The 25,819-nt window shown below is 35.6% G+C and overlaps 1 protein-coding gene across 2 annotated transcripts in view; it reads right to left on the minus strand.

The window, feature by feature from the left end:
* LOC121735588 (S-adenosylmethionine decarboxylase proenzyme) overlaps positions 1-25,819 on the minus strand; it is a 34,982-nt gene that overhangs the window by 2,328 nt on the left and 6,835 nt on the right. For both annotated transcript variants that reach the window (XM_042126447.1, XM_042126448.1), the window contains exons 3-5: positions 2,559-2,757; positions 1,246-1,342; positions 564-718 (exon numbers count right to left, since the gene is read on the minus strand). In XM_042126447.1, the coding sequence (XP_041982381.1) occupies positions 564-718; positions 1,246-1,342; positions 2,559-2,757 (451 nt within the window). The remainder of the gene's footprint in view (positions 1-563; positions 719-1,245; positions 1,343-2,558; positions 2,758-25,819) is intronic.

Consider the following 25,819-nt stretch of genomic DNA (forward strand, 5'->3'; position numbering starts at 1 on the left):
CACTCGCGGCACGAAAACCCGCGAAGGCCGCGAACTGCGAGTGTGGAGGGTTTCGCGACTTCGTATTTGTTCGAATCGTCTTCACGGCGCGCCGCTAGTGTAGAGCCCACATAACATGAAAACATTGCAGTAATTTTATATTGCTTGCGTTGGCCACTGGCCCAATTCTGCTATCCTAATCGTACATTAATTAACTTTGATCTTGTCTGGATATTCTCAAACACTTCCTTCCTAAGGTTCTTTAGCCATGTACAAGGAAATAGGCAATTTCGTCACTAAAAGTCAGTATGTCCATTCTTTGTCGTTTCTAATGTTTTTGTGCTAAGCCTGCTGCACAGGGCCGGATTTGTATTTTTTATGAGTACAGGCCACTTTAAATTTGGCGCCCCTATGTACGAACTCTGCAGTCTGCAGTCTGCTGCCATCCTACGACGCTGCCGCTCATACGCCATGGCCTATACTGCCTATACATAAATCCAGAGCTGCTGCTGCAGTTGTCTACTGCTACAGCAGCTCTGGATAGTAGTATAGGTGCTGGTGCTGCTGCTGCTGCTGCTGCTCACCTTGGTGGCCTCGGCGGCGGTGGCGGAGGCGGCGCGCGTGAAGATGTCCATGACGTCGGGGTCGAGGTCCGACATGAGGATCTCGATGGTCTGGTCGGGCTCGCCCTCCCACGCCGATCCGCCGTGCTGCTCCTTCTCAAGCGCGTCCACAGTACCTGGTAATTTTTTTTACAATTTAATGGGACTCTCGTAATTTAGACTTTTGGATGATTTTTTGATTAGGGAGACCACCACTAGATTTTGGGAAATATAGGATAGTTATTAATATTATAGGTCTACCAGAATCTGATGGCAAAAAGTGAGAAAATAAATTTACTCTAGCAGTATTGCAGGGTATATCGGGATAATAGGAATAAAACATTGTGATCCTTTTTTATTCCTTTGGTGGCTTATTTTGTGTGTGAAACATGCAAATATGAAAATTTATCCAATGAACAATCATATTTTTTGAAAATCTAGCGTCAGCCATCAGATTCTGGTAGACCTTTACACACATTTTCTCTTTAAGCCTATATTTCTAGTATAGTCTGGTTAACGAGCCTCTTTGAAGTCTAATAGTACCATAACAGGCCCGAAGAGAAAAAGTGTTTTAGTTAATTTTAAAACATACCGTATTCTTATAAATTTTGCTATAGCCATAATAATGAATATTAGGAAATTGAAGAAAAAATATTAAAAATACCTTCCAATGGCAAGAGTGTGTAGAGGTACCAGCAATCTTTCTCCGGACCCATGATGTATGCCCGTCCGTCACCGAAGAACGAGTCCAGAAGCTCCACCTGAAAAGAGAAACAAATAAGTTCAGATTGAATAACCTTCCAAAATCCAAAGAGAAAAGAATGTCCAACTTATGGGTTTTAGATAAATTACTAGTCGCTATAAAATATGTATAAGGGCCTGTTTCACCACTTCCTGATAAGGCTATCCACCAATTAACTTGACGATCAACTATGGAGAATCTGTCAAAAAAGTTGTGAATAGCCTATTAGGCACTTTATCAGAAAGTGGTGAAACAGGCCCTAAGTATTGAGATAAGAACTTACGTTAATTACAAGTTTTACTCTGTTACGCTTATTTAATTTATTATGTATTCATTTTAATTTTTAACACACACACTAGTGCTTTATTTTAACCTACCAAGGTTCATACGATATTACATCAAAATCGGTTAAGGTTTAAGCGTGAAGACTGAGGAGGTAGTGAAGATACAGACAGATAAACATACTTTCGCATTAATAGCATGAATTGTATTGTATGATCTCAACACTATGATTATCTGTGGTATTCCATTAGGTATTTTGATTTAAACTTAGATTAAAAGTAATGACTTGTAAGTTGTTATCTTAGGTTAGAAGTTAGAAACTTGTTCTTAAATCTTTAAAATATGATAAGCCAAGATTTCTTCCAGAACAAATTTGTTCCTCAATTTTTTTTATCTTGTAATTTATCATTTATAGTACAACTGATCACTTGACCTCTAGAGATACGGTTTTAAGTTTTAACGCAAAGTAACAAAGTTCATTTTGCGATAACCCCATCGTAGATCAATGATTCGTCAGTCCCTTGTGCAAAAATGATAAAAAAAATCGGCCACTTGCAAGTCGGACTCGCGCACGAAGGGTTCCGTACCGGTATAGAGCGAAAGTAGACAAAAATTGTGTTTCTTGTGTGGGAGCCCCCTTAAATATTTACTTTATCTACTACTGTAGTCTGTATGTTTACTTTAACAAAAGTATTTTTGTTAACGTTAACATACTTACATCTTGTACATATTTCAATTTAAAAAATATGTAACAAATGTGCGCTTTTATAATTCGTCGACGGAAATTTAAAAGCGTCTTCATATATTTCCATACATTTTATTTCCCTATGTCATCTTTTTACCGCGGACGTCCACGATATTACAGCCACGTCCAAAATTATAAAAGCGCACAATGGCTTCATTTAAAAATTCGTGTTGACAATCATCTAGCCGCCTAGCAGAATTCAACTAACCTCGGAATCGAAGTTATCATGCGGCGTTCTCTGCGCGTGCGGGCGGGCGAACTCGCGGCGCGAGTAGAACACGTTGTGTACGCGCGCGTGGCCCGCGTCCGTCGCCAGCGCGAGCACCGCGCGCACGCACCGCAGCGGCGTCGTCCGCCCGCACGTCTTGAGGATCCACCGACGGCGCGACACGAACATGCTACTTTCGCTGGAAAAGATGATAGAAAAACTTTCATATAATCAAATCGCCATAAACTTCGATCAAAACATCACACGAAAATCGCGCCTATTATTGCGAAAATAACAGAAAAAAAATCAGTTCTCCAATTCTCGTTTGTGATGTGTGGATTAGGCTTTGGACGATGCATCGTCATCACTATGTAACGCATAACTATAATATGGATAATGAAGGGTCCATTGCTATAAATCGTTTCGATCCGTCACAAATTCAAAAATTATTGCATCAAAATTCATCAAATAGGACAATTTTTGGTATATTTTTTCAATTACGAAACCAATTCAAAGCAGTTAGCAGTCTTATTACGCGATGAGTCAAAACAAACTATACCTACCTAAATTAAATTAAGTTAATAAGGTACAAGATTTAACTTTTTATGAATATAAAAACTTATTTTTTATCTAATAAACAAAAACTTAATAACAATTAATTTTCATGAGTCAATATATAATGTGTCATACATTGTTGCACGGTACATTGCTCCACGTGGCTGCCCCCACGTGCATGCGCGTGCAACAGATACGCGATGTATACTCGAGTTACTATCGAGATCGAAATCAACACTCGTGGACAAAGTCACTGTAAGGTCGATAATGACATCCGCCGGTTAATGTTAAAAGAAACGGTTATTTATTAGTTAAAGGTGGTAAAAGATATTTTTATTAGCAGACGCAAAATCACTTCTCTAAGTGAGACAGATTTTATTTTGCGTTGGTGCAACAACACTCTTGTGTTGCAACAGATTACTCTTACTATAACTTTAACCTTAACAAAAAGTCAAATGAACTGTCAAATCCCTAGTAGAAATGGACGGCATATTTGACAATAACCTTAACCTTAACTACGCTTCTGGTGCAATCCACCCTTAACAGTCCCCTGTCACGATTTCTTAGAAAATCGCTAATATCTTGGAATATACGCATAAATTCAGTGGACCTCCTTATCTAACTAAAATAAAAGTTAATTTTCTCCAAAATAGTACTTATATTTTTGGCAAGTGTTAAAAAAAATTCCCAGGACAAAAGTATGGGAACTGACGAGTAACGAGGATAGAGAAATGCCCTTAAATGTACCACGTGTAGAACCCACTACCTTTTAACAGCCACACTCAAAGACATTAAATAATTTTTAGATTAAACTTTGATTTAAATAACAGTTTGATATAGTTAATGAATGGGGCTTATATCAGAATCCTCATTTGATTACAGTTCATTATTAGTCTCTGAGTGAGGCCGCGACAGATAAACCCCTAGGAAGATATTAATTTCTACTGAACCCACGCGACGTATTTCGCTCACTGATAGAACTAACACGTTATCGGCTGTAAAGGTTACGAGATTGTCCTGACAATCTCACTGTAATCGTTGTAATTGGAGTTATCTAAGTATAAACACGATAGCTCAGTTACACTAATTATAAATTGACTAGACGACGTTTTCGCAACTTAGTAGAAATTCGTTTAACAAAATATGGCAACCGTACATTTTTCCCTACTAGAAATAAAAAAAAACGGTTTTAACTTTTAACACAATTGCAAAACACACTCGCATATTATGCATACTAATAAATTATAAATGCTTAAATGTCTGTATGTCTGTCTGTTACATCTTCAAGCCCAAACCGCTAAACCAGTTTTGCTGAATTTTGGTATGGAGATACTTTGAGTTCCGAGAAAGGATAGATACTTTTTAACCCGTAAAAATGTACGGTTAACGAATTTTGGCGCAACGAAGTTGTCGGCGTCATCTAGGCTACCTTCTAAAGTAATACCATACCAACTGTCAGGACTCAAGCTGAACTCTGGTTCAGCCACAGTCAGAGGCTGACAGTTGGTGTAGTGTTAAGGCAGCCATGGGCCTTGTGGCAGTTGTTAGTCGTCAAATGGGGTTTATGTTGGCATAGGTTGGTGTCAATTTTTATTTGTAGGTATTTATGACCAGGTGGTCAGGTCACAGGAGTTGACGCGCAACTCGTCGCGGCGATCGATACACCTCATACGTCACAGACTCGCAGGACCAAGCGCCTGGGCCCTGAGGCATACACTAATCACAAACACGCAGTTAACAGCGGGGCTAAAATGGTCGCATTTTGCAATCCCTCTTAAATCAATTCAGAAACTAACAGTCAAACTGACGAATGTCAAATTAGTACGAATTACTAGAATTGCAAGCAGAGTGGCCATTTTACCATTTTGTGATTTTTAAAAAATGTATCATAATATGATTCTCCAAAGCGACAGGTCTTACTATAAAATATTGTGCCCGCAACTCCGTTACTCAGAAATGAGTTTATTACGCGGGAACCGGACATTTCTTCGGAATATCAAGTATTTTATGTCCTTTCCCGGGACTCAAAAGTATAATATCCATATCTTTCCAAACCAAATTTCAACAACACCGTTCAGCGGTTGGGGCGTGAAGCTAACAAACAGGCACTCGCACTTTCGCATTTCTAATATTAGTATGGAAATTGGAAGTATGGATTTCATTATCCAAAAGCAAATACGATCAGAAATTGCTCACGCACTTGCAACTTCTCCGATATTGGGCGGTTTCTATCAGGTGATAGTTTGCTCGTTTGTCCCCTAAATTATCTTTTAATAAAAAATAAATTAGATGAAGATTTGTTTCCTAAGAACGTAGATTTTTATTTGTTAGAATTGCGAGATGAAACAGTGGCGGTCTTAACATGCGAAGTGCTTAAGATTTTATGGTGCCTTACTTTATCTTTGTAAATAAGCTTAATAAATTAAAAAATATTCTGAGTATGCTACCAAGATAGTATTAACGTTTAAAATACAGGTAGAGTTAATACTTTACAGTTTTTACTTTTTATCATCTTATGCGTTAAATGCCAGCTACATATTATTTCTTTTTTTTATATTTTCTTTATCTACATGGCCATCAGACGAAAAGGCATTTCTGATTTCACGCCATCGCTGTAGGTTCGTTCAGAAAGTAACAAGTAACAGAAACCCTAAACGAACAATGCAATCCTGTCAAATATCAGGGTATTTTATGTCGCGTTGGTCTTTTTCATTCCTGTATTTGTAGAATGTAAACCTTTTTATCTTTAACGTGCTGTTTTACTTCATTTTGCAACATTGTTATTCTTGCAAATTTTCATACAGAATGCCTTTATAAATCATACCGTACGAAATGGATGCGCACCGTACGAAAATGTTTTCTCAAGACATGAAAATAAGCGGATTATGTATTTGCGTAGGATATTGGCTGTTTAACAACATATGAAAACAGGTGACTCGAGAGTCGAGACGTGTAATCCGTTTATATACACATTGCTCATGCCGCAGGGTTTCCGTACAAGACGAGCTATAAATACCCACACGTGCACTACCACGCGGTCTGCGTTTCGTCTATGATGCATTCAAGAGTTTTGAGAAAACTTTCCGTAACTTAAAGTATGTCCATACCAAATTTCAGCAAAATCGGTTCAGCAGTTCGGGCGTAAAGAACTAACAGACACACAGACAGACTGACATACTTTTGCATTCATAATATTAGTATGGATTTGTTGCTTTAGCGTAGATGCTTCCTGTTTTTTTCTACGTGTTGGAATATAGGTATTAATGAGTACAGGTAACGGCAATTACCCTAAAAATGTATCTTTGACCAAAATTGCCTAATTGAAGAATTATTGTATCTACTAAACTTTGATTATATAGCTACTAGTATCACAGCCTGTTTTACGTGACCTTTGTTTAAGTTAACTGTATGATTACTTGATAAGTTATCACTTCTCGGTAAAATTACAACACATAATACATATTATTATTTTACTTTGTAGTTTAGACTTTAGACAATAGACGGCTTTCAGCTAAGTTATCACGTGATAAGCATACAGAACCACATTGACAGCGAAAATTAACATACATTGTTTTATAATAATCAGCTATATTATATACACGTCACAGAGTAAATTAATAATTGCAATTTTTGTCTACCACTATTTGATATAGATGCAATTGTAGCTTAAAACAAAAGGTGATATAACCGCTCCTTTTACTCATTTTATATTTGAGTAAGGCCTTGTAGTTTTGACAAATCACATAGCTCGTTAAGCCTTACCAGGTAATACAATCAGAAAATCATCTATGAAAAGTAATACGGGACACCGGACATGCCAAACAATCGTGGTGCGTTGATTTCCCGCTTCGAAGAACGTGTTATAGTCATGTCGGTGTTATTGCAAAACATTCCAACACTCCCATAGCCGAAAGAAATACTCTACATGGCTTTTTACGTTCCCAAAATAAGCCTTACTGCTTTCATAATAAGCGTCACCATTGTCAAGGTGAACCGGTGTCGTAGCCTGCAGCCATTACATAATTTAATTATTTTGCTTAACTCTTGTGATATAAATAGATCTTCAGCATTAATTATTACGAACGCTTCCCACCGTTCATTATCATCAGAATGTTAGATTAGCGCGAAGTCAGGGGAACATTTCTGGGCTAGTATTGGTAATGATTATTTAGTGAAGAAACCATGCCTTTTTAATTTGCTCGGTGGTCATTGTTACTAGGCATGTATGTAATGCTCAATGTACAATTATTACATCGGCGAAAGAGAGGTGAGTTCGAGTAAATAGGTTAACAGGAGCAAAAAGGGACACCAAACCTAGCCAAGGTTCACTTTCCTCTGTTCAAAGAAATATTTTACATTAATTCTTAGTGCTTATTATAACCTTGTCTATCAATATTCAGTCGGGGTCTGCGCTATCTATTTTTTGCAAGCACTTTTTGTACAATCGTGGAGGTTGGGTTGCGAAACACTTCGTGATTGTTCAAACTCGTTTGAGTTTTTGTCTTGTGATTTGTGATCACTTTATGATGTCATGTTTGGTTACTTCAGCAAGTATGCATCAGAGGCCGTGGTAGCCATTTTAGGCACGTCCAACATACTTACTTGTCATTTTTTACAGTGGAAAGAAAAAGAAGGAGCTTAAGAATGTTGACTGTTCGACAATATTTATCTTTAAGCTTCGATCTTTGTTTATTACCAAATTGCGTCTACAAATCTGAATATAGACTGATGTTGTGAAATGGCGAAAATAGTTCACAGTTCTACAGACTGGAGTGACGTCAGCGACCAGATCGTCAACAGATTAAAGAAATGCCCTGACTTGCTGCGTTTAAGAAAACCTGGTGTAGTATATTTTATAATTGCTCAATTTAATAAAATACATTAATCTTAACTTTCAACAATAACAGCATCATTCTAAAATTAACAACAAAAGCAGTTGTTGGACTGCTTTTGTTGTTAATTATAAACCTTGTTTTTTATCGATTAAAATTGCTTTTATCAATGTAGTAACCTAAGCCCCAATTTCACCAACGTCTGTTAGTGTTAACCGCTTGTTAAAATGTCATGTCTTCTCGTTCATTCATATGAAAATCGAAAGAGGTAACGTCATACTAATTCCGGCGTTAACTTTAACAGTCGTTGGTGAAATTGGGACTTAAGATCTACAAACATAAGAAACAACTTAGGTCTTAGGTACACCGTATTCTTAGATATCAAACTTGTTCGTGCATAGAGCATGCGCGTTCTCCACCTTGACCTTACCAATGGGGGTGTCACCCCCCACCCCCCACATCCGGGGGGAAACCGTCACATAAATCAATAGTGCAACGACATATTACACACGTTTATTTATATACCAGTTGATATGCTATACTTGGGTTTGGTGATAACGGTCTTTACTTAATATTACTCTCTCAACATATTATCTCTTAAGTCTTTACACTTAAACGAGTGAACCGATCTAAATAAAATTGGTTTGGAGATACTTTGAGCGACGGGAAAGGAAATATAACGGTTTTGTTGCTGAAAAATGTACAGTTCCGCGCAACAAACAATTTACAGGGCAACGGACTTGCGGGCCCGCAGGCCGCAACTCGTAGTAGTATTAGTACTTAGTAATTACTTCTAAGTTTAACTTTTAATCTTAGAAAATACTGTTGTAATGTAACAGAATTCTATGTACGAAATAACACATCAACTGGCTGTAAAAAATCACAATCATTCATCTAGGGACTTCTCTAGGGGCCCATAAAAATATCTTGATAAGAAAATTATAGGAATGTCGAAAAGTAACATATTACATAATATTCGTTATCGTATGTTGTTATAATAATTCTGTTAGAATATAATATTTTATCATGACCGGTTTTTTATCGGTTTCTATGAACTTTTCATGAATAACACTATTTCTTAAGATTGTGTGATTCAAAACGATAGCGAAGTAGAATTAACACGCTAAGGTTTATATTAATCTTTCTAATAATTTATAACTTATGAATTATTATGATCCGAGTTCTGGGGTTTGTATTAAATGTTTTTTTTTTTTTAAATTCAGTGTTCATGACTGGTTAAAAGTTTTAGCCAATCAAAAGCGTTTGTAAAAAAACTCCTGTCAAAAACCTCAGAAACCAAGCTTTAAATATCCAAAATAACAAGTCAGGGGCGGATAAAATGTAACGCCCAAGGGGCAGGCAGTATTTAGGTCAAGAAGTATCCGATGACCGATACATTTAAAACCAATAAAGTTATCGCAAAACAAATTAACTTAATGAAATCATAATCGAAATGTGTCAAGGACTTGCTTATTAGCATATTAAGCATCAAAATCACAAAAAATTACAGCTTTTGAATTACAGAACACAAAAATAACGCCCTGCGACATCTATATATATAAAAGTCAAAGGTGACTGACTGATTGACATAGTGATCTATCAAGGCACAGCCCAAACCACTGGAGATTTTGATAAATTCCAACCCCAAGAGGTTCAAATAGGGGATGAAAGTTTGTATATAATAATACTTCTTAACGCGAGCGAAGCTGCGGACAAAAGCTCGTATTTTTATAAAATGTAACGAAATATTAAACCATAAAAATGCCATAAAGAACATGAAACTAACATTTAAATGTAGAATTTTGTATAATGGATAATAATATTTTAATGAAGAAACTGGAAAGAACCCGTTAAGACGCTGACAACTGCCAATGACCTTGAGGATTCGCATTTTTAAGCCACGCCCCCTAATTGTCCGATAAGACAGCGCCAGCTTTGCTAGCGGCTAAACCGGGAACTTCTAAAAGATAGGTTTGATTAATATTGAGCTGTCGCATAGAGATTTCAATAGATGGCGCGTAATAAATAAATACTATGTACTATACTTCCGTGAGCGAACTATAAGAGTGCGGAAGATTAGTGCAGAATGCAGATAGAACGGAGCACAGCGGAGAGGTAATATTAACGCACTTGAAAATAAACTTTATAATCATTAAACTAAAGTGCATAAATGCTTGAACCTTACAAAAAATGCACGTTTGTCCTCGAGGATACGCGGGAATCTTTAAAAGTTTGAAGTCGATATTATACTGATTCGTTATGTCTATTGTGGTAGTAATGTAAGCCATACACGTTACGCAGGTAGACCGGAATGTGTGAGGGAATATACCTGTGCAGTTTTTTGGACCTGCGCAGGCGACCAGGTCCCACACACATACCGGTATACCTGTGCAGGCATACCTGCGTGCTGTACAGGTGGATCTCTCCCGTCCCCGGTAGACCGTAGCGTGTAAGGCTTACTTATGGTAAATAAAACACAGTTATTCTTTTATAATATACCTATTATATTATAAAATAATGACAAAACCCAACTGCGTAAAAACATTCAATTTTTTTCATAAACATTTTTTCTGTTACATTACAATTTACATTAAAATTACAATTACATAAGTACAGCAAGAAATAAAACAAAATTCAGGAATCGTTTTTTACAGTTCCGGCAAACGATGCTTTGCCATAATATTATATTTACGATAATATTATTATTTTAATTAAGTGACTAACGGCCGTTCCCAATATATGATCTATCTCTGGTTTTGCCCTACTAGAGATATGAATACGAGTAGCTCACACTAGACATTAGAGACATATATTTTATGTCAATTGTGAGCTATTCCTATCTCTAGTAGGGCAAAACCAGAGATAGATCAAATATTGGGAACGGTCGTAAATAGGTAAGTATGTCACCATGGCAACGTTGATCGCTATCCCGTCGCACAAACTTAATGGTCGCCGTCAGTCTCAGGTTATAATTTACTATTATTTATGCATAATATAATTTATATATATATATATATATATATATATATATATATACATAGCTGGGCACCGTTAATCAAATAGTTAACTTCGTTAATCGTTAATCCGTTAAAAAAAATGTTAGCTTCGTTAAACGTTAAAGCGTTACACTGCGGACGAATTAGCGCAAGTTAACGTTAATCGTTAATCCGTTAATATGTGTAATATGGCCTTGTTGTATTTTATATCATTGCGTTAGTGTACATACAAAACCTGTTGGTTTAAGGTTTTGGAAGTTAACAGGTTAGGGACAAAACAAAATACTTCTATAATTATTGTATTCTATGTAGAAATTACAATACAATAATTATTATAGATATAGTTTATTGTTATTATAAATCATTTGCATGTTGATAAAGAAGAGTGCAGTATAATTTAGTTAGGTAACTAAATTATACTGCACTCTTCTTTATCAACATGCAAAATATGATTTATAATAACAATAAACAAATCACTCTTTCTATAAGCATCGGCGCTGAGTAATGAAATGATAAACGATTAACGGACTTCTGCATATTAACGGAAGTTAACCAGTCCGTTAATATTTTTTAAAAGTTAACTTAAAAGTTAAACCGTTAATCAAAATGTTAACTTCGTTAATTAACGATTAACGGTTTAACGAGTTGATGCCCAGCTATATATATATATATATATACAGTGTGTAACAAAAACTAGTGATAATACTTTAGGGTGTGTACATGTTCCTTGTAGAGAGTTCACTGTGAAAGTAGCAGCTCTGAAAGACGAACATTTTTTTTCACTTTTGTATGGGCAAGGGCCCGAGCGTCACGAGTTTTCCCATACAAAAGTGAAAAAAAATTTTGGTCTTTCAGCGCTGCTACTTTCACAGTGAACTCTCTACAAGGAACACGTACACAACCTAAAGTATTATCACTTGTTTTTGTTACACACTGTATATATATATACTTGTATTATATATATACTTGTTGAGAGTTCACTGTAAAAGTAGCAGCGCTGAAAGACCTAATTTTTTTTTCTTTTGTATGGGGAAACTCGTGACACTTGCCCTTGCTCATACAAAAGAAAAAAAAATCGTCTTATCGTCTACACACTGTATATAATATATATATACAGTGTGTAACAAAAACAAGTGATAATACTTTAGGTTGTGTACGTGTTCCTTGTAGAGAGTTCACTGTGAAAGTAGCAGCTCTGAAAGACGATTTTTTTTTCTTTTGTATGAGCAAGGGCAAGTGTCACGAGTTTCCCCATACAAAAGAAAAAAAAATTAGGTCTTTCAGCGCTGCTACTTTTACAGTGAACTCTCAACAAGGAACACGTACAAACCCTGTGTCGAGAAAATTGAATGCCGAAATCACCTACTTCGGAACTTCTGTAATAGGCTAAAAATTTACAAACTGATACGAAATATCCCATCAAAGACACAAATTTGACCCAAAGCGTGATCATGATGAAGTTATTAGAAAATTATTAGAAAACTTTGGCCGGGTGATAAAAAGAAGACCCAACACTGCAAGTGCTAACCTAGTAAAAGACATTTTATATTAAAAAAAAATAAGCTTCGTTTCTTCTATCAAACATGGTCAAGAAAATTAAAAACAAGCAATAAGAGATTTAGAATTACAAGAAGGTATTAAAGTAAAGCCTTGCGGGCTATTTATAGATACAGACTTGCCATTTTTAGGAGCAACGCCCGATGGAATTTGCGATGAAAAAACTATTTTAGAAATTAAATGTCCCATCACAGCATATAACATTGGAGTAGACGCTGCTATAACACAACAAAAAGTTACATTTTGGAAAATAGATAAACAGGGCAAATTAAATATAGACAAAAATCACTCCTGGTTTTATAAGGTGCAAGGGCAGCTCCATATTTCAGGTTACGAATATTGCCTTATTATTATTGATAGGCATGTAATGGTCTTCAATTGAGTCACTATCAATTATCAATATTAGATTGCAAAGTATGCATAGAAATGTGAATTTTGAATTGAGGCCATCTTGCTTTTCACCTACTAGTTCTATGTCAGTTAAAGCACATCCAAGAGGACCATGATGAGAAATTTCTTGCAACCTCTTATAAAAATATGAAACACTTATAATTCTTCTTCCGACATCAGGTTTCTTCTGAGGAAGTGCAGTTTCAACAATAAGCTTTTCAGCATCACATTAGGCCTCCAAACTACATAGTCCAGTGTCATGGGTACTTTTTTCTTCCAGCCTGTAAGTAAGTTTATAGTTTGAGACATCGACATTTAACAACAGTTTAAAAACTGGATCACCACAAAATTTCATAAATTAAAATGATTAACTTTTCGATTATTGGGAAATAGGAATTAGGATAAAATTATACAGAACTCAATATTTAAAAAAGCCTTTTGCTCGTTTGCCTTCTAATTTCATTAAAAAGGTATACTAAAAATTTTATTAGGCTAATACGCTGCACTCCGCAGTAGGGGTGGGTCGTTATGTGATTTTTAACCGACGAAACAAGTTGTAACTGTACGACGCGGGCGCCCGGTAACGGTGTGACGTCATATCACAATTTCGCCGCGCGGGCCCCATACAATAAACGTGATTTTTTGCTCTATCTCAATAACTGCAACAGGTAGGCACTTGAAATTTTCATCAAGGCCTTAATTATATATGTACTTTAATAATTAATAGTAATATTATATTATGTTACTAAACTTTTCGATTATTGGGAAATGGGAATTAGGATAAAATAATACAGAACTCAATATTTAAAAAAGCCTTTTGCTCGTTTGCCTTCTAATTTCATTAAAAAGGTATACTAAAAAATTTATTAGGCTAATACGCTGCACTCCGCAGTAGGGGTGGGTCGTTATGTGATTTTTAACCGACGAAACAAGTTGTAACTGTACGACGCGGGCGCCCGGTAACGGTTTGACGTCATATCACAATTTCGCCGCGCGGGCCCCATACAATAAACGTGATTTTTTTCTCTATCTCAATAACTGCAACAGGTAGGCACTTGAAATTTTCTTCAAGGCCTAAATTATATATGTCCTTTCAATAATAATATTATAATAAAATAAAAAATTAAGGGGGGCTCCTATACAAAAATCACAAATGTTGGCCTATTTTGCACTATAACGGTATGTGTATTCATAAGTGAGTCCGATTAGTAACATAATATAATATTATTATTAATTATTAAAGTACACATATAATTAAGGCCTCGGTGAAAATTTCAAGTGCCTACCTGGGTAGGGTGCCTAGGATTCATTTCTCTAATATCGCAAAATGCAACTCTGCTTGCAATTCATTTTTGTATTTTTGCACTGATTTGACATTTGTCAGTTTTGACAATTCATTTGCTGAATTGATAGAGAGGAATTGCTAAATATTACCATTTTAGCCCCGCAGGGCTTAGGTATCATTAGGAGAGCCCATTTAACCAAAAATGGGTGTTATTTTTTTTTAAATGACAATATTTTATCCCATTTAAAATCGTTGCAGAAAGGTCACTCGCGGCGCGGGGGAATGAAAGGGGGTGACGCCGGGATGAGGCGCGCGCGCGTGCCTATAGCCTATAGCCTTTTTTCAAATCGGACCAGTAGTTCAAACAAACAAACAAACTCTTCCCAATTATAATATTAGTATTGATATAAACTAATTAATATTTTTGCTAGGTAATCTGCGCGGAACTAGTTGGCCGCACATACCGGCGGCGCGGCCAACTAGTTCCGCGCGGACTAAAGCAAACTCGCTGTCGCTCGCTAGGTCGACCGGTGCAGTGGGCGGCGGGCGCTAGCTGCGACTCCAAACGAAACAACGCGACGATCGCTCGACGGTACTTCATACCACCCAATGCAATAAAAACGTTACAAAAATCACTACTCTACTATATAAATACGACTCGAAACTAGTTATTCGGTTACTGTATGTAGCTAGTTATTGTAACTATAGTGACGTGAAATAACGCTCACCCCTACTCCGCAGTGAAGCCGCACCCTATTAGGGCCGGGACACAAAAACACGGTCCGGCGCCGTACGACGTCGCGTCGTCGTGCCGTGATTTTGTGTCCCGGCCCTTACGGAGCATGTCCTTGAATAGAGCTGAAAGAATCGCGCAATCGCATCGCGCTCAAATAGTAATAAACTTATTATATCTATATTTACCTAGCCTATCGTAATTGTAAAAATATACTTGCCTTTTTAAAATACTACCCGTCGCTATATTGCGATCGGCATTTGCTACATTTTCCACTGTGTTATTATCTAATTCCATCGTTTTCGGTAGACTGGAAAAAAATTAAATCATAATAATATCATAAAAAGGCTAAAATAGCTTGTAATAGATAAACTGGATCATAAAAAATACAATGAATGAGCCATGCTTTGGCACGAATGGGCCGACTCGACCAGAGAAATACCACGGACTCACAGGAAAACCGGCGTGAAACAGCCCTTGCGCTGTGTTTCGTAGTCGTGAAGGACGTTTGGTTACAACTTATAATAAGTAGATAAATAAACTTATATTACCTTTCCAACATACTACCTGCCGCTGGATCTGAATTGGCATTTGGTGATTGGTTTGGGTTATCAATAATTGCACTATCCATGGTTTTCCGCCGCCTGAAATAAAAATTTAAATAATAAAGGCCTAAATAAAACTTCAGATTCAAAGCAAAATGAACTTATAGTACGTAATTATAGTACTTGTACTATTATTTATTCTGTGCTAATAGTGATAAAAAAAACCATAAAAAGTATTACGAAAATTCTCTGAAACTCGATCCATAGACCGATTGATTGATTTATCAGAACGATCCCCGACGCGCGACGCTAAAACTTATTTAGGCTAACGAAATAATCAACTTTATGAGTGGTGATTTTTTAACTTTTTGAACATTTATTTTGGAGTGCAAAACTCCAACATAAATGTTCAGATATAAAGCAAAATTATTATCAGTGATAAAATAAAACATAAAAAACTGTATTCACATTTACGAAAACCCTCTAAGATTCGAACCATAGGCCGATTGGAAATTGATATTATAATGTTATCACAACGATTGTGATAACATTATTATGTCAATTTCCAAGGTCTATGGTTCGAATCTTAGAGGATTTTCGTAAATCGTAATCAATCGTAATACAGTTTTTTTATGTTTTATTTGACACAACGATCCTGGCTATCCTAAAACACATTGAGAGTGACGAAATATTTTGATTCGGGGTCGTAATTGTTCGTTTTTTTTTTTTAATAAAGACGTACGCAACTAGAAAGTAGATAAAATTGAACTTACTTTTACTTCCATCATGTGTTTGTGGCTTTCACGAAGCTGTCGCTTTTTTGCTGGACGTCTTTTCTTTTTCTTGTCACCCATTTTTACAGACGCGCAATATAATTTCAAATATTTACAGAAAAATATTTACAGAATAAACTTAATACACTATAAAACAATGAGAAATACCTATATACAAATTTTAAGAACTAAACGCTTCAATTACACTAAAATCACAATATCGGCAGAGCGAAATCCGTCACACGTCCACATAGCACCGCGCCTCAGCGAACACTGTCGGTTTTCATGCGAGAGAGAGAGATGTGAAATGTTCACTCAGAAGCGTGGATACATTTTTCGTTTGTTAGAGGAAAAATAAATATTGTGGGAAATCTAGATGTCAGAGCCGAAAATTAAATCGGCCAATCTTTGGATTTTTGTAAAAGGTATCAAATAAACAAATTTTTAAAGCATAGATTGTATTATTACTTTAGTTAGAACTGTTTAAAGTTCCCGAAAGATGTGACTTTGGTATTTTTTTTCATCCAGTAGGAGTACATTATTTTATTATTTAAATCGGACAAGCTTTTCCAAATATAATCAAAAATCACACACGGACGTAAAAAAAGTACGGACGGATCGCCATTAAGAAATGAGTGAAGCACCCTTAATAAGCCCAGGCGATCATATGTACACATCTTGCACAAACACTCGCACTGTAATAAGCCGATCGTACCGCCATTACGCAATAAGACTGCATCGCAGTGACACGTCTTTGTCATTCATAAATAAAAATAAATATGCCATCTTGTGTTGTAAAATGGTGCAAGAACAATACAACCTTACAAAAAAAACATCAAGGAATAATATTTCATAGGTAAGATAACATATTTTTAAAGTATTTTGATAAAAATAATGTAAATATTAATTCAACTTCAACAGGTCAGTAATGTCCATAACAAAGTTGGGAAATTTTCCCCAAACCGGGGAAAATTTTAAATTATTTTTAAATAATCAAATAATTAATTTTATTGTCTTTTATTAGTGTCATGTAAGTATTTAGCATACTATTGACCAGTAATTAGGCAGGAATACAATAATAGGGGTGTAGACAGTAAACGAAATCTAATACAAATTATTGTTTTTTTGAGAGTTTGTATTATAGAATTACCGAAAATGGACATATTTTACTTAATAACTTTATAATATTTTTTATATTTAATAAGTGATTTTTTTTATTGAAATAAGAGTGTATTTATTTTTTATACATATTTTTAGGTGTAACAAAATACTTAAGTACTATCAGAGAAGTTGATTCCTATGCAAATCGGGGACATAAGTAGTTTGGTTGCGTTACGTCAAACCCAGCCGACAGATCACAATTAACATTGAATTGACATAAGTATTCGACCAAATAATATATAAATTCGTTATATAGAAATTCGCTATCGTCCCCCGTGGCTTAACGTTGACAGTTTTCTACATGCTATTACCGATTCAGTAAGCTCATTTTCCGGATACGATCACTTGGTACTCCTTGGTGATCTGAATATCAACTTATTAGCGGTGCAAGATCTGAACACCAAAAAATTCACTGATTTCCTAAATTGTCTATCTCTTCATCAATTTGTTAACGTCCCAACCCATTTTACAGACCATTCAGAATCACTAATTGACACCATCTCCTCGGACTACAATTTGAACAACATACTCGTGAATCATATCCCTGCTTTAAGTAATCATGCACTAATTACTTGTGAACTAAATTGCAAAAGGAGTAAAATAGACAAGAAATGGATCTGTTACCGACCAATGAAAGATATTAATGAACAAAACTTTGATAAAGATGTGAAAGATATCAACTGGGAAGGATTAATAGAATTTAACACGGACATTGACAGTCTTGTCACTAGCTTTAACGCATATCTTACCATTCTATTCGACCGTCACGCGCCATATAAATATACTTACATTCATCAACGGAATTACCCGTGGATAACAAATACTATCAAAGAAATGATGAGGATTCGTGACAAAGCCAGGTCCACATATCAGAGAACTAAAAAGGAAGCCCACTTATCATTCTATAAAGAAATGAAATCCTTGGTATCCTCAGCACTATATAACGAAAAGGTAGCATACTTCGATAAATATATTAACAACAATTCTAACAAACCGCGTACACTGTGGAAACATATCAAAGAAAATATTGTAGACTTTAAAAATAAAAATCACACTCTACCAACCTGCTTAAATGACCCCATATCAATCAACAACCATTTCACAAACATACCACAGTTACAAAACAAAAACCTATCAACTCTCACATATTACGAGTTTCACAGGTTTAATGACAAGACATTTTCCTTACAGACAGTTAGTGAAAATGCCGTCCTTAATGCTATCCGCTCAATAAACAACAACGCAAAGGGTATAGATGATATTAGTTCAGAAATGATACTATTAACACTTCCACATACTCTGAAAACTATAACACATATGATCAATAAATCCATAGAATCCTCTACTTTCCCCGACTTATGGAAGACAGCAATCGTTAGACCTTTACCAAAAAAACCAGATCCAACTTCACTTTCCGACCTTAGACCGATTAGCATTCTCCCTTTTTTATCTAAGGTACTCGAGAGAATAGTCAGCAAGCAATTGGTAGAGTTCCTTGAATCCAATGACATACTTCCTAAAAAACAGTCGGGGTTCCGCAGGCAACATAGCACTACCACTGCACTTTTTGATGTAATCGATGATATTCTGAAAGCATCGGATGAAGGAAAAGGAACTCTTTTAGTCCTGTTGGATTTCTCTCGTGCTTTCGACACCATAAACATCAATTTACTCCTCTCTAAATTAGCTTATTACGGTTTTGACTCTGATACAATTAAATGGTTTGAGAGTTATCTGGTCGGTAGGTTGCAGAAAGTACTCACTCAAAATTCCAACGGTTCCACTAACTTTTCAGATCCTATTGCGCTAGAATGTGGAGTTCCACAAGGCTCCATACTGGCTCCAATCCTCTTTATCCTATATGTTGCAGATATGACTGATAGTATTAAAAACTCAAAATTTCACATGTACGCTGATGATCTACAAGTATATATTAATTTTAAACCACAGAATACGCAAGAAGCTGTCCAATTGCTAAATGATGATCTTAAAAACCTGGTAAAAAAATCAAGAAACCACGGCCTCATCCTAAACCCTCTCAAATCCAAACTTCAAATTCTAGGTACAAAACAACAAATAAAGCTTACACAACAACACCAACCAGTAATAAAAATACAAAACAATATCCTGGAACATGTCACTATTACTCGAAACCTAGGACTCCTAGTAGATAGTGAATTAAATTTTGAAGAACATGCATTGCATATAGCCCGAAATTGTTTTTACAGACTAAAGGTGATTTACGAAATACGTCAATTCATTTCCACAGAAGTCAGGGTAAAGCTCTGTGAAGCATTGATTCTATCAAAATTAAATTATGCCGATACAGTCTCTGCAGGCTGCCTCTTGAACCGTAGCAAAAGAATACTACAACGAGTACAAAACGCTTGCATCCGCTTCTGCTTCCCTGTCCCACCTAGAGGTCACGTAACTCCCTTCATAAATAACGCCAATCTGTTAAAAATGGAAATACGTCGGCACTTTCATCTCGCTACACTAATGTTTGGCATCATTAAATCTCGCCATCCCTCATACCTATACGAAAAACTCGTATTCTCCAAGCGAGATGCTAGAAACCCCGACTTACTCATATTCCCCACTTACACGAAGTCAGCTTTTCGTGGCAGTTTCAGATACTCTGCTACAAAATGCTGGAATAATATCCCACCACCCCTTAAAACTTGCATCACCATTGGAGTTTTCAAACGTAAATTAAAGGAATATCTTTTAAATGAACAAAAAAATTCTGCGTAATTTGAAATAACCTCCCACAGCTTCCTGCCACTAACTTATATTTTTACTTACCAAAATAAGAAAAAATTATCACGATGTAGAAAACTTAAATAACCTAGCATTTAGTGTGTCGCACCTATTCTATATTATAATATTTTATCTATGTTGTTAGTTTGCTAATTATTAATAAATAACCAAAATATTATATCTAAGATGATGTATACTGTACTTAGATAACTTTTATAATTATGTTAATGTCACCAATGCCTTCAAGAGTTGTTTTATTATAAACTTATATACATACTTATTTTTTAAAGTAGCTTTAAATACAATAATATTTTGTTACATTATGATTAGTAAGGATTTTTATAATTTTTATGTTTTTAAGTAAAAGTAAGGTGTCCATTGAAAATCAGCGTTGCGGATCCGTTCGCAACATTGCTGAATGGGAACCAATTTGGTATTACATAGGATAGTATTAGTAGTTAAGAATTATTTTTGTAAGATGCTAAATACCAAATAAATTTATTTTTCTTTCTTTCTTTCTTTCTTTCTTTCGTCTGTCAATTGCATAGGAATCAACTTCCTTGATGGTACATCTGTAAAATAAATATATTTCCTAAAAATAGTCTACACCCCTATTAATTTCTTAATTTACAAAAGTGGATATAATTGTAGTTTGACGACCTCTGTGGCTCAGTGGGTGGGCTGTCGGTGGCTCAAGCCGGGGGTCGCGGGTTCGAATCCTGCCGACGGAACAAAAAGTTTTCAAAGTTCCAGGGTCATGGGTGTGTATTAAATATGTGTATCATATAATAAAAATCTTAAATATATGTATAGTAGGTATAACAGTATTAAATATATTTCCGTTGTCTGGTACCCGTAACACAAGTCCTTCAGGTACTTAGCACGGGGTCAGACTGACGTGGTGTGAAGCGTCCATAGATAAAATTGTTGTCTTAGATTTCCTTCAGTAGTAGGGGAGGGAAGGTGCTATTGGTGTAGTCACCCGAGCGTCATTGAGACCTAGTAGGAATGAAAATATTGAATGGACCTCTAGACCAGGAATAAATTTAACACCATGTTAGGTGATTTGATTTGACGTTAGCGCATGGTAGAACTCTCGATAGCTCTAACAGGCCGTTAACTGATTTAACAAGCCATAATTTATTTAACATTACTTGATTGTTTGATGAAACGGGTTACGGGACTTAAGTATCTTATATCTTTTCGTATACAGGTTTCTTATATAGGTTTCGGGGGCGATAAATCTGTCTAGCTAGGAATTATGTTTAGAAAATGTAATTTTATTCGTGTTTTATCGAATACCGAGCAAAGCTCGGTCAAATAGCTAGTAATAATTTTATTATTGTAAATGTTTGTACATTATCATTATTACTAATAATGTTATGAAAATAATATACTTCTATGTACGTAATATGTGTTTTTTTTTCTATCTATAGTGTCATAAAAATAATATTTTCATTATAACATCTTTAACAACCGCTTACATTTCTGAAGCGAAAAAACATAAAAATATGTTTAAGTATAAAAAATAACATTTAACTTGTCTGAGTTTACAAAAAAAAGTAGGGAAATTTTACAAATTTATGATTTATATGGCAACCCTCATATCATGCACACGTCCTACACGGGCGGCCATAACTAGGCTTCACTCGTGATTAGAGAAGGTTACGTCCGTACTTTTTTTACGTCCGTGAAATCACATATATTTTTTTTGTGGCAATCAATGAAATACATACGTCTAGAAAACTGCACAAAGATGTCAAATTGGCAGCTGTCTGCGCCTTAAAAGTAGGAAAAATGTCATCATGGTTTATTTATCTATACTAATATTATAATTCTGCAGAGTTTATTATTTTGTTTGTTTGAACGCGCTAATCTCAGGAACTACTGGTCCGATTTGAAAATTTCTTTCAGTGTTAGATATCCCATTTATCGAGGAAGGCTATAGGCTATATTTTATCACGCTAAGACTTATAGAAACGAAGAAATAGAGGAAAATGTGGAAAAAAAACGGGGGGAAATTATTTCAAAGGGCTTATTTGAACCCACTAATCTCAGGAACTAATGGTCCGATTTGAAAAATTTTTTCAGTGTTAGATAGCCCATTGATCGAGGAAGGCTATAGGCTATATTTTATTACGCTAAGACTAATAGGAGCGAAGAAATAGTGGAAAATGTGGAGAAACGGGGGGAAATTATTTGAAAGGGCTTATTTGAACGCGCTAATCTCAGGAACTACTGGTCCGATTTGAAAAATTATTTCAGTGTTAGATAGCCTATTTATCGAGAAAGGTTACAGGCTATATTTGATTATTCTACAACTTACAGGAGCGAAGAAATAGAGGAAAATGTGGAAAAAAACGGGGGAAATTATATGAAATTGCTTATTATCTTAAGATTCTTAAGAACTACTGGAGCAATGTATCTTTTTTTTTTTCTCTTTGTGTTGATTTTGTATTGTCTGAACCGTAATAATTTATGTATCATGGGGGTGATATTTTCCGTTGGGAAAAAACCCCTGCTTAAAACAATAAATAAAAAATAAAAAAAAATAAAAAACTACTGGAGCAATTTTTATGTTATTTGGTAAACATGAAGAATAGAATTACGCAAGCGAAGCCGCGCGGAACATCTATATATTATAATAAAATCGTACGAAAGTCAATGCTGTACATTGAATATTTTTGTACAATAAATAATACTTGGGACGTGATCTACTATACTAACGCGGACGAAGTCGCGGGCAACAGCTAGTAAGTTATAACAAATAGGATTTACTGTAATGACGTTGTGTATTAGCGCATGCGACGGAAATGTAGTGCATCGTACGGTATTGTTACTATGTCAACAGACTTACGTAATGTCGTATACAGTAGATTGTAGCATTAGTATGTTTGAATACTATTATAATGTAAACATTACCATTTACCACAGTTTATTTAAACATAGTTCTGTCTACTCTGACATTACTATGAAAATCTACTACACTTCAGGTTAGTTAGGAGCTAAGTTCCTCAGGGATACAGTATTTTATACACATAACATAGCTTAATGACAGATTTACTATACATAAAAAATATGACTCTTTCGCGCCCTAATAACTTAGCTAAATCCGCAAATAAAGTTAAGGTAGGTGATTCTAAGGTTAGATTTCAGTTTATTTTATTTAAAACAATATCAAATCTATACTAATATTATAATTGGGAAGAGTTTGTTTGTTTGTTTGAACGCGCTAATCTCAGGAACTACTGGTCCGATTTGAAAAATTATTTTACTGTTGGACAGCCCATTTATCGAGGAAGGCTATAGGCTATATTTTATCACGCTAAGTATAATAGGAGCGAAGAAATAGAGGAAAATGTGGAAAAAACGGGGGGAAATTATTTGAAAGGGCTTATTTGAACACGCTAATCTCAGGAACTACTGGTCCGATTTGAAAAATTCTTTCAGTGTTAGATAGCCCATTAATCGAGAAAGGTTATAAGCTATATTTTATCACGCTAAGACTAATACGAGTGAAGAAATACAGGAAAATGTGGAAAAAACGGGGGAAATTATATGAAAGGGCCTATTTGAACGTGCTACTCTCAGGAACTACTGGTCCGATTTAAAAAAAAAACAGTGTTAGATAGCCCATTTATCGAGGAAGGCTATAGGCTATATCACGCTAAGACTAATAAGAGAGAAGAAATAGATAAAATGTGGAAAAAACGGGGGAAATTATATGGAATTTCTTATTGTCTTATGAAATACTGGAACAATTTTTATGTTATTTGGCAAACATGAAGACCACGTGAAGGGACATAGGCTATTTTTGCTGCAAAACGTACGGTTGCGTGAAATTTCTAAATTACGCGGGTGAAGCCGCGCGTAACATCTAAATATTATAAGGAAGGTCAATTCTGTATATTGAATATTTTTGTACAATAATACTTGGGACGTGGTCTACTATGTTAACGCGGACGAAGTCGCGGGCAACAGCTAGTATTATTTATAATCGCGAAATCGTGTCTGTCTGTCTTTCTGTTACCTTTTCACGCTTTAAATGCTGAACCGATTTTGATGAAAGGTAAGGCCTTTCCCGATAAATAAGCTATCTAACACTGAAAGAAATTTTCAAATCAAACCAGTAGTTCCTGAGATTAGCGCGTTCAAATAATTTTCCTTGTTTTTTTCCACTCTTTTCTCTATTTCTTAGCTCCTATTAATATTAGCGTGATAAAATATAGCCTTCCTCAATAAATGGGCTATCTAGCACTGAAAGAATTTTCTAAATCAGACCAGTAGTTCCTGAGATTAGCGCGTTCAAATAAGCCCTTTCAAATAATTTCCCCCCGTTTTTTTCCACATTTTCCTCTTATTTCTTCGCTCCTATTAGTTATAGCGTGATAAAATATAGCCTATAAGCCTTTCTCGATAAATGGGCTATGTAACACTGGAAGAATTTTTCAAATCGGACCAGTAGTTCTTGAGATTAGCCCGTTCAAACAAACTCTTCCGCTTTATAATATTATATTAGTATAGACTTTTCCACATTTTCCTCCATTTCTTCGCTCCTATTAGTCTAAGCGTGATAAAATATAGCCTATAGCCTTCCTCGATAAATGGGCTATCTAACACTGAAAGAATTTTTTTAATCGGACCAGTAGTTCCTGAGATTAGCGCGTTCAAACAAACAAACAAACAAACTCTTCCGCTTTATAATATTAGTATGGATTACTATGGAAGTATGGTTATTAGGTAGGTACTTTATATTTTCTGTTTTTCCTCATTTGTTATTCAACAATTAGAGTGAGATATCAATACATATCAACATCACGTTGTTAAACAAATCATAAGCGTGGGACCGCAAAAGCCCCTAAGAGTATTGATCTAGTGGAGATAATTTTTGGAACTTGGCTCCTGCGTCACCAGTCAAAGGTCTATTTACTATTATATAAGAGATAAGAACCACGGAGATGCTGCGTGCTTATCAGGGGTCATGCAGATTAGACTTCGCTTTCCTAACGCTTTGCGAGATATTATAATTTATTGGAATAGGGGGAGTACTCAGGATTTTATGGAGCTTTATTGATGTAGCGCAATTGGTTTATAATCTATCTATTACTTTTACGCTTAAACCACTGTACCGGTTTTGCTGAAATTTGGTATGGAGATACTTTGAGTCCCGGCAAAGACCATAGGATAATTTTTATTCCGGAAAAATTTACGATTCCCACGCGATAAACGAGTTTTGGCGCAACGGAGTTGCGGGCGTCATCTAGTATTTTATATTAGCTTATGAATGGCCATGATCTACGTCGATCGTGCATAAAATATTAGCAGTAACAATTGTTATACACCTTGGCAGTCATTGTTATCCGTCATAATCATGGCCCAACTTCGTTAATCATTTAATTTCAAAACTATGCTTATTTTGTGTACCAACAATAATATTATAGTAAACAAAAGACTAGCTATCGGAATTGGCTACGATGCAACTCGCAGAACATTTGAAGCGGTGCCAAGTTTCTACGTCGACCTTTCGCTATCATTTAAACACGTCAGGGAAAACGTCGGAGTGTACGTTTTACGTAGGGCTTACACTAAAAACGTCATTACCGGTAAAGACTAAAAAAATATTATCTGTGCTTTCAGGATGCCACCGATACCTTGATGCTATGGTAAGTGGCAA

The sequence above is a fragment of the Aricia agestis genome, chromosome 17, assembly GCF_905147365.1.
Source record: "Aricia agestis chromosome 17, ilAriAges1.1, whole genome shotgun sequence".
NCBI classification, from domain to species: Eukaryota; Metazoa; Arthropoda; class Insecta; order Lepidoptera; family Lycaenidae; genus Aricia; species Aricia agestis.